The sequence below is a fragment of the Manis javanica genome, chromosome 8, assembly GCF_040802235.1.
Source record: "Manis javanica isolate MJ-LG chromosome 8, MJ_LKY, whole genome shotgun sequence".
Lineage (NCBI taxonomy): Eukaryota > Metazoa > Chordata > Mammalia > Pholidota > Manidae > Manis > Manis javanica.
The window spans coordinates 61,563,541-61,582,107 of record NC_133163.1 but is presented as its reverse complement, the minus strand read 5'-3'; the positions used below and the strand labels follow the sequence as shown (position 1 = coordinate 61,582,107).

Sequence of the window (18,567 nt, the reverse complement as noted above, 5' to 3'; positions counted from 1 at the left end):
TTTTGAATCTGTTATCTTTCATTCAACAAAGAAAAGGATGAGGCACACATAGAACCCATAAAGAAAAGACTAAAGAAGCAAACGTGTTTATTTTGCCATACTTTAACACCTGAAATATTGTGGAAAATGAGCCATATCCTTACTAGGATTCATTCAGTGCACTATCCTGCAAGGAATAATATCCAAGGATGGGCAAAAACAGTCCCCCAAAACCTGTGAAGCAAGTGAGGCTTGGCCTGGTGTATCGGATGCCCACCTTGGCAATGCCTGCAACGAGGTAGAACCCAGCACCTTTGGATGTCAGTATGGAAAGTGACCTGCTGACCTCACTAGTGCTCCATGGTCTCATGCATTACCTCTTACAGTTCACAGTTTACCTTACATAGAAATGTAATCATCTCCCACACAACATGATAAGGAAGATTTCGGCATTTAGTCTGTTTTGTCCACTCTCTATCACCTGTATGTTAGGCCCTTGTTATCCAGGTCAAATACCCGCCAGTATCCAGTGCCCTTCCCCTTCAGGGCACCTAGAAGGACTCTATTTTCCCTCTCCCTTGAAGTTAGGCAAGGGAACGCAACTAATTCCAATCAGTGAATGCCATTTGTGTGAAAATACATAACAAAGAAGATATAAACCCCCAGTAACTTGGCACATCCATTTCAAGAAATAGCCTATTCAAATCCAGTAATGTGAAATGATACAGTTTTTGAAATTCAGTATGATGAGATTCCTATTAACTCATCAGATTATGAGCTCTTTGAGGGGGCAATGAGCCTGGAATTCACACACAGTGGATGCTCAATACTTATTTGTTAAGTGAATGAATGAAAGATTGAGTGAATGAATGAGTAACCATAATTTCTATATCATGTCTTCTTTAAATCCTATTTCTCCTCTATGCTTATTTGAATATTTCATTAATTTAGGAAATTACCTTTAAATGAAAAGGACCATTTATTCCTCAGTAAGACTAGCAACAGTATTCTGGCTTTTCAAAGAAGATTAACACAGAATCTGAGAAGGAAATGCCTGTGAGTTTGGCTTTTTGTTTTTGAACACAATGAAAAGATGGTCCAGGGAGTGAGTGCACACACCTCATATTTGAATATAATTTGTGGTTTTCTTTTCTACCAATTTGGGTTTGGTGACTTGAGACTGTTATGGATTAGATGTGTATGTCTTCCCCAATCACATGTTGGAGCCCTAATCCTCAATGAAATGATGGTATTTGGGGTGGCGCCTTTGGGGAGGTAATTAGGTTCAGATGAGGTCATCAGGGTGGAGCCCCAATGATGGAATCAGTGCTCTTATAAGAAGGCTACCACGTGACATCAGAGCAAGAAGGTGACAGTCCACAAGTCAGGAAGAGGCCCTCACTACCCCCAGATTGACTGGCACCTTAATGTTGGTCTTCCCAGCCTCCACAACTGTAATAATGTCTGTTGCTTAAGCCACTCAGTCTATGGTCTTTTCTTATAGCTGTGCGAGCTGACTGAGACAGAGGCCAAATTCTCACCTTCTCTATCTCTCTTAGAAATGTAATATTATTTATATGTCACAGTTACCTTCCCTTGCATTCAGCAACCAGCTTAAGATTCTGCTGGCTCTTTTGGAAAGTTAAGCAACATGTCCACTCAATGACCAGCCTGACTCATCAAGTATTTCTCACTTGTGGTGGAAAGGGTTTGTTTGGCCACTGCTGCTTGGCACTGTTTGTTTTTAAGCTACAACCAAGGTATAGTGTTCTTGGGTTTTACACAATGTAAATAAATGCAAACTTTCACTATACCCTTAGAGTTTCTAATTTGAAAAAAGTAGAGAGTTCATTATTTCAGTCACAGATTAAAACTTTTTAAAAAACGATCTAGATCATACTAAAATCCACAAGATTATTTTTCTTTTGGTAAAGGGATTTATTACATGGCTCTGCTTTGTAACCTCCTTTAAGAGCAAATGCATTTTCCTGGGGATATGGCATTTTGCATTGGCAAGCAGATGTAGGAATAAATTCTTTAAGCACTATTTAAGAAGTTTCCTTGAAATTGTGGAGTCTCACACCATAGTGCTATTACATGCTGTTAAATGCAATGCCAAGTGAAAGTCTGCTGTCATAATTCACTAAAGTTTAGTTCTTACATCATTTTGATAAATTTACTTCACTTACCAGTTTAGTCACAAATCATCCCTTATGGTTGTCATGTGAAGGCAGTAAAATATCATATACCTTCAGATGACCTCTATCCAGAAATGCTTTTCACTGTTCACATTTTATCTGTCAAATAGTATTTTCTTTCAGAAGTAAATATAAATGCCATTATTGGGAGAAGCTACCGGCCTAGGACAAGTTCTAGCATTTAGTTTTCTGACAGATCTTAATTTGGATATCAGCCAAAGTCAATAAAACTTGTTCATGCAGAACCTTACCTGGTTTTCACCACATCCAGGGGGTGCATCAGGCAAATTTCTACAAGACCTGAAAGATGATAAAGAAAAGTCCAATAAACACTTATGTAAACACTGGTTCTTATTTCTTTGACCCTATTGATTTCTCAAGTATGAAGATTCAAATAAAAAACTTGGGACTTTGGACATGACAGCTAATTGAGGCTAGGTAGCAAAAGACAAAAGTATAAATAATATGATTTTATTTCAATGGGAGCAAGATTGTGAGTATTTTCTTATAAGCTCTCTGGCACAAGCAGGGAGGTGGGGCTGTAGGGGAAAGCAAATGGAAAACAAATCAGATGTCCTAAATATCCACCAATTAGGTGGAATTATTGTGTCCCAATCCAGTCCAATAAATAAAGATATGTTGAAAGGAAGGAGGAAAGAAAAGAAGGAAGGAGAGAAAGCAGAGAAGTCTTTGAACTCTCCTCCTCTATGCCTGCCACTCACTAATATGGCAAATCATACTTGGCTTTGGTATCCATGAGACAAAGAAAAGGATGTCTCTTATCTCACCAGGTAGTTATGAGGATCCAATGCATATTAATACATTAATAGCTTAATAGAGAACACACAGTGTTTACTGTATGCAAGGCCTTGTTCTACGGAGTACTTAAATGATCTCTTTGAACACTCTCAAGAGCTCTTTGTGATAGGCAGTATTATCTCCATTTTACAGATGAGATAATTGAGGCACACAACGTTAAATAACTTGTTTAAGATCTCACAGCTCAGAAGTAAGTAGTAATCCCATAAAGCACGTGATTTAACCATTGCACAGTGAGAACGAATTTTTACTGCTTCTTGCAAGTCAACTGTAAAGCCCTCCTTCCTGTTGCCTAACTGAGCAGAGAAGACAGCTCAGTTACAAACCACCGGCATGTAATAATAGTAGTAGTAAAAGTAGTTTTAGGTATCAGTAGTAGTAAAAATAATTATAATAGTAGTTGTAACATCGTAGTAGTAATAATCATAACAAGTACCTTACCTGCAACCCTTCCATAGTGGTGGTCTTTTAACATACATTATCACTGGTATGCATAACTACTGGGCAAGGCAAGTATTATCCTCTTTACTTGAAGATGAGCAAATTGAGGTTGATAGTGTTACCTGATTAGCCCTGGAAAGTCATACAAGAGTATTTGTGGGTAATTTCTTAAGGGCAGAGCACTTACTTTTCTCTTTCCATTTGCAAACTACCTCAATTTGAGCTTAGCTGACATTTAGTTAATCTGTCCCATCCCATTTGCATGGATACATATGGTTTTTTACTCTCCATACTGGTCAGGTCCAGGAAGCTCAAAGACCCTGTACCTACCTGAAGACCTGCTTTGCTTCCACAGAAGCTCTAGGTAGTACTTCCTGCATAAGCCTACTATAGATTACAAAGTCATGTGTATTGACCCAAAACGTCTTTGGCCAGACCAAATATCTAAGTCTGTGCCAAACGTTTCCCATCAGGAATGCTCTTCAGTGGTTGGTGACCAAGTCACTTGACCCAATCAGAGTCTCATCTCTCTAGTTGCTCTAGAGATGGGAGAAGAAAGCCACGGAAGAGCAGAGACAACAGCATCACTGGGTACTATGGCAGAGCCTCTGGGCACTGTTTTAACTTATTGAAAAGCCCTGTCATTCAAGATTGTATGGGTGGGTTTCTCCTTGCAACTAGCAAGGTCTCAGTATCCTTCCTCTTCCTTGAAAATTCATATTCACTTTGAAGTAACAATCAGGTGACCAGAGGTCTTATTCTGGTGCCTTCAGGGAATGATAATTTACCCCTGGGGGCATCAGTTCCTTTTCTGTAAAGGGAAAGGTTAAATGACCTCTAATATTTTTGAGGTCTAATATTCTATGCTTATTTCTTCATTCTTAAGTCTGATTATGATATTTATACAACTTATAATTCTAATTTGAGTTTTAGTGTATCAGCTAGAAGAGGATAAAGTCACAATCTGATAAATAAGATTCACCCTAGAAACACAACTTATAAAATAACATTCTGACCAAGCACTGCAGCAGGCAGTTATCAAGTGCACTTTTGAACATCACATGAATATAAAGAAGTAAGAAACTCATAATGTTTACCAAAGCAACTACACAAAGTTTAGGAAAAGAACCAACAATCCCAACAATTTATTAAAACTAATACCTTTTTCCAAAAATACTCTAATACCAAAACCAGGCAAAGACCCCACCAAATATCCCTGATGAACATAGATGCAAAAATACTCAACAAAATATTAGCAAACTGAATTCAAAAATACATCAAGAGGATTATATACCATGATCAAGTGGGATTCATCTCAGGGATGCAAAGATGGTACAACAAGGACAAAAACCACATGATCATCTCCATAGATGCTGAAAAAGCATTTGACAAAATTCAACATCCATTCATGATAAAAACTCTCAACAAAATGGGCAAAGAGGGCAAGTACCTCGACATAATAAAGGCCATATATGACAAACCCACAGCCAACATCATACTTAACAGTGAGAAGCTGAAAGCTTTTCCTCTGAGATCGGGAACAAGACAGGGATGCCCACTCTCCCCACTGTTATTCAACATAGTACTGGAGGTCCTAGCCACGGCAATTAGACAACACAAAGAAATACAAGGAATTCAGATTGGTAAAGAAGAATCAAACTGTCCCTATTTGCAGATGACATGATATTGTACATAAAAAACCCTAAAGACTCCACTCCAAAACTACTAGAACAAATGTCTGAATTCAGGAAAGTTGCAGGATACAAAATTACCACACAGAAAATCTGTTGCTTTCCTATATACTAACGATGAACTAGCAGAAAGAGAAATCAGGAAAACAATTCCATTCACAATTGCATCAAAAAGAATAAAATACCTAGGAATAAACCTAACCAAGGAAGTGAAAGACCTAAACCCTGAAAACTACAAGACACTCTTAAGAGAAATTAAAGAGGACACTAACAAATGGAAACTCATCCCATGCTCTTGGCTAGGAAGAATTAATATTGTCAAAATGGCCATCCTGCCTAAAGCAATCTACAGATTCAATGCAATCCCTATCAAAATACCAACAGCATTCTTCAATGAACTGGAACAAATAGTTTTAAAATTCATATGGAACCGCAAAAGACCCTGAATAGCCAAAGCAATACTGAGAAGGAAGAATAAAGCAGGCGGGATCTTGTTACCAACTTCAAGCTCTACTACAAAGCCACAGTAATTAAGACAATTTGGTACTGGCAAAAGAACAGACCCACAGACCAATGGAAAAGAATAGAGAGTCCAGATACTAACCCAAACATATACAGTCAATTAATATATGATAAAGGAGGCATGGACATACAATTGGGAAATGACAGCCTCTTCAACAGCTGGTGTTGGCAAAACTGGACAGCTACATGTAAGAGAATTAAACTGGATCACAGTCTAACCCCATATACAAAAGTAAATTCCAAATGGATTAAAGACCTGAATTTAAGTCATGAAACCATAAAACTCTTAGAAAAAAACACAGGCAAAAATCTCTTGGATATAAACATGAGGAACTTCTTCATGAACATATCTCCCCAGGCAAGGAAAACAAAAGCAAAAATGAACAAGTGGGACTGTATCAAGCTGAAAAGCTTCTGTACAGCAAAGGACACCTACCAATAGAAAAAAAAGCCTTCCTACAGTATGGGAGAATATATTCATAAATGACAGATCTGATAAAGGGTTGACATCCAAAATATATAAAGAGCTCACATACCTCAACAAACAAAAAGCAAATTAATCCAATTAAAAAATGGTCAGAGGAGCTGAACAGACAGTTCTCCAAAGAAGATATTCAGATGGCCAACAGACACATGAAAAGATGCTCCACATTGCTAGTCATCAGAGAAATGCAAATCAAAACCACAATGAGATATCACCTCACACCAGTAAGGATCGCCACGATCCAAAAGACAAACAACAACAAATGTTGGTGAGGTGGCAAAAGGGGAACCCTCCTACACTGCTGGTGGGAATGTAAATTAGTTCAACCATTGTGGAAAGCAGTATGGAGGTTCCTCAAAAAACTCAAAATAGAAATACCATTTGACCCAGGAATTCCACTCCTAGGAATTTACCCTAAGAATGCAGGATCCCAGTTTCAAAAAGACATATGCACCCCTATGTTTATCGCAGCACTATTTACAATAGCCAAGAAATGGAAGCAACCTAAGTGTCCATCAGCAGATGAATGGATAAAGAAGATGTGATACGTATACACAATAGAATATTATTCAGCCATAAGAAGAAAACTAATTGTACCATTTGCAACAACATGGATGGAACTAGAGGGTATTATGCTCAGTGAAATAAGCCAGGCAGAGAAAGACAAGAACCAAATGATTTCACTCATCTGTGGAGTATGAGAACAAAGAAAAAAACTGAATGAGCAAAACAGCAGCAGACTCACAGAACCCAAGAATGGACTAACAGTTACCAAAGGGAAAGGGACTGGGGAGGATGGGTGGGAAGGGCGGGAGAAAGGAGGGGGGGAGAAAGGGGGCACTATGATTAGCATGTATAATGTGTGTGGGGGCACAGGGAGGGCTGTACAACACAGAGAAGACAAGCAGTGATTCTACAGCATCTTACTACACTGATGGACAGTGGCTGTAATGGGGTATATGGGGGGAAATTGGTGATGGGGGGAGTCTAGTAAACATAATGTTCCTTGTGTAATTGTAGATTAATGATACCAAAAAGAAAAAGGAAGTAAAACAAAAAAAAACTAATAGCAGAACTTCGAGAATCTATTCAAATTTATATATACTTATTTGCCTATTTGCAAAATTGTTCTAGTTTCCTGTGTGCTGATGGTCATTCTGTTGGTAACTAGATACTGGATCAGATCATCATAGTTTTCTGGTTACTTAAAATTATTTTCTAGCCTATAGAATGCTCTGAAGCATTCATTTTATCCAACAAGCTTACACTGGTTGTCTTTTATGAATCTGCAATTGAGGACAGTATCTAGTTAGTGGAGCAGACATGAAGAACACACAGTAATGCATGGGGGAAGGTGCAATGCTCAGAGTTTATGGGATCACAGCAGAGAGAGTCCTCTGATCTAGTCTGGGGGTGGATAAAGGGTGGGAAAGGGATTTGAGGCAGAACGAGGACAGCATGAGCATAAGGCATGGAACAAAGACATGGCAAGGAAAAAGAAGGAGAGAGGAAAGAAGCAGTTGAGTATTACAGGTGAGGGCTGAAGGCAGGACATGCAAGAATGAGGCTGGAAGTATCAGGGACAGGTTCATGCTCAGGCACTTGTATTTCATCTCACAGGCCAAGAGGAGCCAGTGAAGGATATTTTTAAACATAGCTCTTCGGCTATTTTTTCTTACTGTTAACATTCCATGTTCACTCAAGACATTTCAAGAGATTTTAAGCAGAGGAGTTGTAGGGAAAATGGAAGTTCCACGGCCAGGATACTCACCTGATCCTAATCTACTCACCCACTATGCATGTGCAATGATGTAATACTTGGTCTACTGTGCAGACACATGCTTGCACATGTGTTGGCAGTAAGCCATTATTGCCTGTGTTGCTATATAAAGAACTCCATACAGTGCTCAGGGCAGAGCCTAGAACAGAGGCAGAGGCTGGAGCAGAGACAGAGATGGACTTGCAGACTGCTTTGGAGGCAGATGAGATTCTAGCGCTGGACATGCCACCACAAGAAAAAAGCTTAGTATAAAACCCTTTTACCCCTAAAGGTTCCACTGTCATTTTTCAGTCTCACCAAATCCAGAGTGAACTTGTACAAGGCTGAAATCCCCCTCAGTTGAGATAGGAGTGATATCAGCCTGTTAATGCATTCTTTGAACAATCCAATCATCTGTCCATTGATCCTCCCTTTGCTTCCAATCACATGTACTCACATGCAAACACATGACCACTGATGCACCAATCCCTTCCCCTTTGGTTACCCAGTAAAAGCACCTCTCTCCCTCTCATTACAGTATAAATGCACTGCTGTCCATGAACCTCTCAGTCTGAGGAGTCAAAGCCCACCTATAAACTACCTGCTGAATTATGACATGGCCAATAGGAAAATATTGCTTAAATTGTCAAATGTAATGTGTTTGGTCCAGAATCTCTTGGTCATTCATTTATTGTTTTTAATCAAAACAATCAATTTTGTAAAATTTAAGTTAGCAACAAAATGCATGATAAGCAGAGAGAACAGATATGTTGGAAATGAAATGGAGGTTTTGATTTTGTTAGAGTATGTAGACAGCCAGATATGAGCAAGGAGTGGAGTGGAGACTTCTGCTATTGTTTACACTTGACTGGTTGTTTATACTCTACAGTCTGTAAGCTATTTTCATGGGATGTGAGGAGTGAGAATATAGATAACAGACCAGCCAAAACCAGCAGGTTCCAACATGGAGGAGAAGTTGACCCAACCTCACTCCCAAATACATCATACATTCATTAAAATATTAATTCACATCCTTTTGCTATTAACAAAGCAAAAATCATATCTGTCCTTAACATGGCAGTTCTGGTAAGAACTAAATATAGCCAAAAACTCCCTGGCCCTGATTGAGGGTAGAGCAAGCCCAAACTCTGAGGAGATTCCACCTGTTCCCTTGGAAATCTATTCTCATTTAGTAAATATTCATCTCCCTTTACGAAAGAATAAGCCCCCCATTGGTGTGACTTATCCTCGGATCTCCCTGCACTTAACTCTCGAGCATGTACTTTCTCTTTTCTTTAAGTTCTTATTTTCCAATAAATTCAACCACTTTTGTGTCCATCCTTGAATTCTTTTTGAGACAACCTGTCTCCGGCAACAATTTCAGATCAGAGTTCAGAGTTAAATCTGGTTCAGTCAGGGTGGAATGGCTGCTCATTGTTCTCTAGTGGATAGCTAAGGACTGAGAGACTCTGATTATTATTTAGGAAGATAACCATAAAAGTAGAATCAGATAAATCATGTTCCCATAGGCCTAGATATGATCTTAAGAAACTAAATTGTACCAGAAGTTTGTGGCAATTCTATCTAGTATGAAGTAACAATCTAAATAATGGGTTAAAAGATGAAGATTTTAGTATTTTTTCTTTTCTCATAAAATTACAGGTTCCATTTAATAATTCATCCTATGCCAACTACAGACCCATTAATCTTAAAACAAATAAGACCCAGAAGTTTTGTTCTCACCAACTTGGCATTTTTTCAAAACTCACCAGCCATGGATGAACACAAAATAAAATAGTTTAATCTCTTCCACCATGCATAAGACAAAAATATGCTAGCTGCTAGGGACAGCATGATACAGCGTCAAGGGTACTTGAATGCCTGAAGGATTTCAAAGGTGGGCATAGAAATAACACACTGAGAATGGCCATGCATGTGAAAGCAACATGCAATATGCATAAGACTGCCCAAGCTCAGTCATTTAGTGTGAAACGCTATTTATGTTCTGCATCCATCCTGGCCTTGCATAATCTTCTACTTAATTGCAAATCATCAACCATCAATAGCTCTTATAAAATGAATGACAGAAAGCAGATGAATATTAAAAAATTTTTAAGTTAAATTTTAATTCTTCTGTGGCTGGGAATGCTTTTTATTTGAGATTACTTGTCCTAGGTTACAAAAGGGTGATTCCTTTGAGGTAAAGACAATTTAAAACCAGGAAGCAGTTTCTACAGTTTTAATTTTCTTTGCCAATGACCACTGTAGATATCTCATAACTCAACAATATCCTTTCTCTGTAGAGTTGGGTATAGAAAAAAGGATTACTTTTTAGAAGAGATGGGATAGTTCTTCATTCTGGAGATACAAAATGTTTACAATGTAAAGTAAAAGACTAATTTTTTACCCACTGCTTTACTATCTGGACCACAGAAGAGGCAGAGGAGAATACACTAAACATTGATGGACTGACTGACTTTGGGACATACTCCACTCCTGCTAACTCCTGGTGGAGTCCTAAAGCATAGAAACCTAGAATGCTGCTGTCATTCCTGGACTCTCTTCCTGGCCTCCCTCCGCCTTCACCCATGAAGTGTTACAATGGGCTTCAGCAACCTTTTCAGCAATAGGATGGGGCAGTGTGGAAGACAACCTGAGTGCCCACAAACAGACTTGAACATAGATTATTAAAGGACAATGTCCCTCAGTTAAAGTCTTTTGATTTTAATTATATACAATGTTATTAAAGATTAGTCTGTTCTAAGGTACATTATTGTGAACAGAGTATTCTGAATTTACTCTGCCTTATTATCACTAAGTCAATTCACTGTTTCTTTCTCTACGATTCCATTACATATACCAATTATATTCCATTACAATTCCATTACACATGTCAAGTACAGCATTTATCATACCATATTAGGGCTAGTAATATACAGAAATACACAACTATTTGCTCCCCGTCCTCTGCTGTCCATCGCAGTACTCATCTCCAGACATTATGGTCTGTCTGAGTGGAATCTCCTGGACTTGTGAAAACACGCAGTAAAATATAAACTCTGAGTTCTTTGAGAAAAGGTAGTATTTAACTTTATAGGCCCAATGAGTAAATAACATCAAATACATGAAATTCATTCAAGAAGTTGTCTGTCTGTACTCACTCCCCTGGTGATCTCACTCCAACCCATGGTTTTAATTACCACCTATATGCTAACAACCTGCCAATTTACATTCCAAACCAGACTTCTCTTTCAAAGTCTAGACTTAAATATCTGATTGCATTTTGACATCTCCACTTGGATACCTAACAGACATCTCTAAATTCACATGTCTAAAACTGGACTCCTGACTCTCCTCTTCTCTGCCCCTATTCAATAACCCAAAAACAACAACAAAAAAGACAAAAGAAAATAAAACACAGCAAAAACCAACCTGTTCAACCTTAGAATAACCCTGGACTCCTCTTTCTCTCAAACCCTTTTCCAACCTATCAGAAAATCCCATTGGCTCTATTTTATGATTCAGCCAGACTTCTACAGTCTCTCATGCCCTCTCCTGTGCTACCTCCGGTCCAAGTCATGGTCATCATTTCTCAGCTGATTAACTGCAGCACCTCATTAACAGGTCTCCCTCCATCTACCTTTGACCCCTTCCATGTGTTCTGACCCAGCAGCCTGACTGATCCTTTTAAAATGTAAATCTTCTCATGTCACTCCTCTGGTCAGCAATAGCTCCCCATTTCATGTAGACCAGCCATACATAATCCAGGCCTGCATTGCTTCTCTCACCAACTCTCCTATTATGTTCTCCCCGACTCACACCACTCCAGTCATACTGGTCTCTTTGCCATTTCCCCAACTTGCCAGGACTACTTCAGTGTTTGCCCTTTGCACTAGCTGTTCCCACAGCCTGGAGTGCTCTTCCCACAGATTCCATGTGGCTAACTTCCTTCACATGGGCAAGGAGTGACCCTGGCCACTCTTAACACACAGCCTGCCCTTCCTCACCCCCACTGATAAAACTCTTCAGGCTCCTCTGCTTTTTCCTTTTTCCCTAGCACTTATCAACTTCTAACACTCTACATTATTTACTTATTTATTAGGTTTATTGTTTCTTGTCTGTCTCTCCCAGTAAAATATAAGCTTCACCAGGGAGAGAGATTTGTATTGTCCACTGATATGCACTGAGTAACCAGAACATGCCTAACACCTAACAGTTGCTCAGTAAATTTTTGTTGACAAAAGAAACTGAATTATATAAAATAATAAGCCTGCTACAGTGATGGGACTCCTTTTCAGGGGTATGTAGAGGATGAAGTTTTAAGAATTTAGGGTACAGAGGGAGAATTCCAGCCAGTGAAGGAATCCATGATAATGTTGAATAAAGACAGTAAGTCTACTGAGAGCTTCTGAGTCTGCACCTACCCTCTAAAACACAATGGATTATTCCAAAGATAACTTGGGTAAGTAACATTTTATGAAGCAGAAAACATGTCAACATCTCTGTGAATTGCAAAGGAATAGTAGCATAGAGAATGGAGGTATTCAAGCATCCAGAAGATGTCTGTTACAAGTTAAAAGTATGTTCTCCTTTTATCAAGCCAGAAGTCTTTTCATTGTAGTACAGTCCCTTCCTTGTCATTTTCTAATTAGATCTAAGACTCCTCTTTGGTTCTCTGAAATGCACCTTTTTCTAACCATTACCTTAACTGATTCTGTGCAACATGATTAACTCTTTAAAATACAAAAGAATCTTTTTAACTTTTAAAGAGAACCATAGAGGAATAAATGGTTTCAAGTTGTGCAAATTTGAAATTCAAAAACAGAACAGCTACAGAGCTAGTCTTTTTTTCATCTACTCTACTAGTCAAGCAAAGCATTACAACATCCTATTTGATAGCCTACCCAGAAAATGTGGTAGCCCTACTGAATTATAAGCAATGTGAGACTCATAAAGGGAAATCAAATATATGCTTTCCCCTAATAACAGTTAAGGTGCACTACCTTTGTGGCATAGCAAATTAATATTATGCACACTGAACTGGATACATGCTCAATGTCATTTGGCAGATTTGAAAGACGTAGTTAAAAGCTATGCTTTTGGGCAAGCCACAGCCTTCCCTGAAAAATCTTGAGTAATATTTTATAGAAGTTTATTATCTGCATGTATTTTTCTAGAGAAACAGGAAACAATGGCTGTTGCACATATCTAAAGGAGGTGCAGCAATTTCCTTGCTTTCATAGAGTTTATTATCTAATAAACTTAAAATTTAGGAAAATATATTTCAGAGGAATAAATATATGCATCCATTATACATTATGGCCAAATCATAGTAATAGAGCATGTACAAGGGAGAAAGAAAAGTTGAGGCAGAATTTAAAATTGAGGGTTTCTTTTTAAATCACACTTGAATTGTGTATTCAAGACAGAAAGGTTGACAATTATTGAACCCATGATTGTAAACTAAGATTTGATATTAATTTTTTAAACTCAACTTCAGCCCAATGTACTATCCTTAAAAATTGTTGTTTAGTATTTTAATTCAATGGAAGTTATTCCTTTCTTTCTATTTTTTGTTATTTAACTCTATGTTAGGCCCCAAGCAAGCTCCAAGTGTGCTTGGGTAAGTGGACCAATTTTCAGATATGCTGGTTGTTTATGGTAAGGCAACTGCTATATATGTGCCTTAACACAATCAGTAATGCAAATAGGAACAACGGGGGGTGGGGGTGGGGGGAATAAACTGTGGATTAAGTTTGCAGATGTAAGATACTTTTAGAAGTGTATAAAATGTCTTAAAGAGAAGGAAATGTGGATAAAAATGAGAAAGCAGAAGTCATTTTACAGATTATATGTGAACATAATATACACGTGTGTGTGTTACATGTACAATATATATATATATTCAGAAAAAATGTGCATTATATTTTATCTAAAATGAAAAAAATGTTCAAGCTGACCAGCATTTCAACATTAGAAGTTCATGAAAATACAGAAGGGCCTCTGAAGGAGGGGTTAGGACTCTGTGGCATCGGGGGGAGGCTGCCTGCCCAGCACCAGGACCTCTATTTCCAGTCCCCAGAAGACTTGCCTCATGCTGCGGGACTCCATTTTCTTTCTACTTCTCCATCAACCAGAAATATTAAAAACATTTTTCTCTGCCTTGGGATTTCTTCTTTCTCATTCATAAGTTCTACAACATTGGTCTTCCCTTATTTTATTGAACTGCCTAGAAAGCAGAAGCCCTGTATTGTGACAAGAGTCAGGAACCGAACTCAGTCCCTCCCTGCCCACACCCCTGTCATGCACTGAAGCTGGCCCTTACAGGCCAGAGGGGTGCCAACTTCACACTCAGTGGCATCCTGTTGGTAGCTTGAAATTGGCCATGGCAGGAGCATTTACACTGAAGAAATTGGCAAAGGCTACAGATGAGAGTTTTGTTTCCCAGAGAGCCAACTGCTAAACATTTACCAGCACAGCACTGCCCCAATCAAACCACAAACTCTGTTGCCTAGCCTATTAGGTTCAGATAGTTTTAAAAGCATAGCATATGGGTAGTTTTTAATTTGTAATAGTTCTTTAACTCTGCTTGTCACATATTTCCAAAGGTGCAATAAATTCATCTTCAGCTCATATTCTCTGTTCCCCACGATTTAATAATTAAAAAAAATAATCCTACATCAGAATTTTTGAGAATTCCTTAGGAAATGATATCCAAGAAAACCAACAAACCACTGACGTGCTGACCACGCCTCTGGTCTGCCATTGTGCGGATGCCTCTATTATCTTGGCCACACAGAGATTTGGCAATGAGAACGACCATCCTTCATTTCTCAGGAAAACAGCTTCCTTCCCCTGACCTCTTCTAAGGGTATGAGCACCTTAGAAGAAAGGCGAGGAAATGCAGCCACAAACCCAGCTGCACCCTTAGTAATTAGATGGAAGTCCAGAGATAGGATGGAGGTCTCAGACAAATACATAGCATTTTGCAAGGTGAAGAATTCAGATTTTTAGGTAAAAAAATAGCTAGTTCTCTCTTCTCTATAAACCACTAACACCAATTGCCATCAAAGAAAAAGCAGGGTGAAATTATAATGTTTTCCTCCCTATTCTAACTTGTATTATTTCTTGCAATCATATTACTCATCTTGATAGAGTAAAAGACTTAGATGTGTAAGATTATTTTCCACAGTGGAAAAATAATATTTGGATACTAAAGTGTAAGACATTACATAAACATAAAGGCAGATAGATTTCATGACATAAATATTTAGTTGTAATAGCATCAAATATACTGTTACTTATAGAAACATTATCTGAATAATAATCAATGTTTGATTTCAGCTAATATTCTTAAATTACTAGCTCACTAGAAACAATATTTGCCTCCATGGCTTCCATCCCAATGAGCAGTGTGGATGTTTCTTTGCTACTGTACAATGTTAAAGGTGCTTTATCTCAGTTTTCTAGGTGTTGGACAAGTACTCATCCAGAAGGGTTTTCATTCACCAAGTATTTTCTGTGCACCTACTGTGTGCATTGCTTTTCCAGTTTCAGATGCTGGGTTCTCTTCTGCTGGCTTCCATTTTCTCAGATTAGGAAGCAAGGTCACCAACTGAGAGCACAGGTGAGGGGGTGTTGGAGGGAGCAGAGAGAAGGTATGAAGTAGTGGGTGGGAGTGAGGGGAGAGATGGACCCTGGAAATGTAGTATGATCACTGGGTAGCCTCGAGGGTCCACTTAAGGTCAGGGGGTTGTGAATTTAAGATGTCATTTTCTGCAGCCACATTCAGCTCTGTGGGTGCAGGCAGAGTAAGATTTAACCAGGATAAGGTTTTGCCAAATGAATAAATATGAGGAAGTAGGAGAGAGTAAGGGAAAAATGTGTGCCAGGAATTGATTATAATGGTTGACCATGGAACTTAAACTAGGAAGGAGGGGAGTGGGGACATGACAGGCTCAGGATATGGTGGTAAGAGCACAGCAGCTAAAGTTTGGGGATTCTTTTTCTCTGTATCCCAGTCTAGCAGAAGGTATGGTACACCATCTATACATTGAATAAAAATGTTGAAAGAACAAAACTTTGATCCTCTAATTGAGTAATGCCAAGGATGTGAAGAACAGCTACGATGATAGCCAGCATGTTCACCTTTCCCTGGACTAGGTGCAGCTGATAATCTGCTTTGATTTGATCTTCAAGGTGCCTTTGATAGTTTATAGTTTGACATATTTTTAATGAAGATCCTATAATCACTAGCATGCGTACACCTTAAGAAGTTAATGTATTTAATGGCCAACATAATATAGAAAATCTGAAACACTAAATAAAACAATTATACAAACAAATACAGGCCTCCAAAGATGGGGTTATTTAAGAACTAAAAAGAACTACTTTGAAAGATTTTAAATGTACAGTATTAAATGGTTCTCAAAAATAAATGGACACTCTCAGATTAGTATTCTGAGGTAAGGTGAGATAGTAATTAATGAAATACATATTTTAAAAGACTGAATCATCTTTTCCAGGGAAGGCACCCCTAACTTTTTGTCAAGCTATGTAAAATGCATTGTCCCTAGGAGAATCCCTGGAGGAAGGTCAACACTATGACGATCTGCCACAGGACTTCCCCTTGGTGCCTATCAAGTCAGAAAAATGACTTTAATGAATAAACATAATGTTGTGAAGGGCACTTTTTATGGACATAAAAAAGCAAATTAATATTACCTGTTTCCCACACTCTATGAATACTCTATTGATGACTTCACAGGAGAGGTGTGAGTTCTATATTCACTCAAGGACTAGATTTAGCTACTAGATAATTTTTGAATAAATAAAAAGTGAAGAGCAAAATTTCTTTTATAACTCTCATTTCTTCATGTACTCCTTTGATGCTACAAGGATCAATTTCTTCATTTTTCTCTTACACACTAAAGTAATATAGGGGCTATGGGAAACAATGGCAGAAACTAAAAAGACATCTATAATCCTGGGAACAATGCTGGAATTTCACCAAAATCCATTTTCTCTTCCTTCCACGGTCCATGATTTCTCACAAAGAATGCATTTCCCAGTATCTCTTTAATGTGGCCATGTAACTAAGTTCTCACCCATGCAATGGGAAGGGCAGAGAGCCTCCAACTAGACTGAGTGTGCCTCTCGCACACCTAATTTCCCCTTCCCACTAACTGGAATTTCACTGTGGTAGTGACTCAAGTTATACCTTACAGATGACAAGACAGTGCCCCAGGGGGTGGCAGAGCAACCACTGGAAGGGACCTGTGTTCCTGAGTGGCTATAAGGAGCAGAGAGTTCATATTGAACTGAACTTTTATCATCAGGACTTTCCACGAAAGAGAAATAAACTTATTGCTCTTTAAACCAATGTATTGTTGGTCTCTTTGCTATGGCAATTAAACTTGACCCCAACACATACAAATGCCAAATCAAACAGCATTATCACACCATTGCTAACTGTATTATGAATTCACAAATGGCACCTTTTCTGAACTAAATTCAATTTACCACCAAAGATGAAAGAGGATTCCCCTTTCCCCCAAAAAGAAGGATCACACCGTTAAGTGTGCTAAGACCAGGGCTGTGAGGTCACACTGGGCTACTTCTAGTTGTACGTATGGCATCCCCTGCCTTGGACTGGGTTTTGGAGCAATGTTATTGAAAACTGAACCAGAGAACAAAACATCTAAACTTGGTGTGGAAGATAGGGCTCAAGTTGGACCATAATACAATTATTAATATCAGTGAGGTCTAAAATGCCATTGTTTACAAGCAAAAGTTCATTTTAAAAGGGCATAGATTGTGACTGACTTTGGAGAATGACTGGCAATGGAAGGAATCACAACATATGAAACTCCTTGAATACAAATCTATGGACTTCAAATAATTTTACCTATACAATAATAAACTATCTTTACACTTAAAAAAAATGCCAACATTGAAAAAATGAGACAATACTGTTTTTTCAATCACAGAATTTATTATTCACTATTTGTTTCACACAATTTGAAAGAAGCTCCTAAAAGGAGCTATTTGTGTTTTAAAATGGCATTTTCCAGTGTGAACACATATATTCCATGTTTTACCTTATACCAGTGAAAAGCTGAGGAACTTGTATGAGAAACAATGCTCTTTTTCATACAGGTAGTCAATTGCAACAAAAATAATTCGCCAGGATTCTTGGTTGTCTGAGGCAAAATTCAACACAAGTCAGCTTAAGTCCAAAAGGGGTATTTGTTGGCTCATAATTGAAATGACGGAAATAGCAGGGATGCTTGGCTCCAAGACTTTCTTTCCTCTTCCCTTATCGGCTTGTCTCTGCTTGTTTTTACTCATTCTCACTACAGAGACTTCCTAACACAGAGAGATACACTGCCTGGGAGAACCCCCCAGTTCCCTTCGTGTCACCTGGAAGGTGCAAGAAGCAAGCAGGACTTCACTCTGTGGGCTCCAACAGAAAATCCCAGGAAGGGCTTTGATTGGCCTCATTTCAGTCACATGTGAATCCCTGGGCCAATCATTGTGAACAGGAGGTTGTGTCTATCTGACTGGTGGGGCTTTGGCCACATGAGTATCCAAAGACGGAGAGCTGGAGAAAAAAGAGTTTCAGAGTTTCAAATCTCCTGTGACATATTTTCTTTGCAGTTTGGAAAACAAGAC

At 38.6% G+C, this 18,567-nt stretch overlaps 1 protein-coding gene across 3 annotated transcripts in view; it reads right to left on the bottom strand.

The window, feature by feature from the left end:
- The window catches only part of SLC25A21 (solute carrier family 25 member 21), a 459,850-nt gene that overhangs the window by 175,173 nt on the left and 266,110 nt on the right, over window positions 1-18,567 (bottom strand). For all 3 annotated transcript variants that reach the window (XM_073211337.1, XM_073211336.1, XM_037025530.2), the window contains one exon: window positions 2,429-2,477. In XM_073211337.1, coding sequence (XP_073067438.1) covers window positions 2,429-2,457 — 29 coding nt within the window. In that variant the 5' untranslated portion in view covers window positions 2,458-2,477. The remainder of the gene's footprint in view (window positions 1-2,428; window positions 2,478-18,567) is intronic.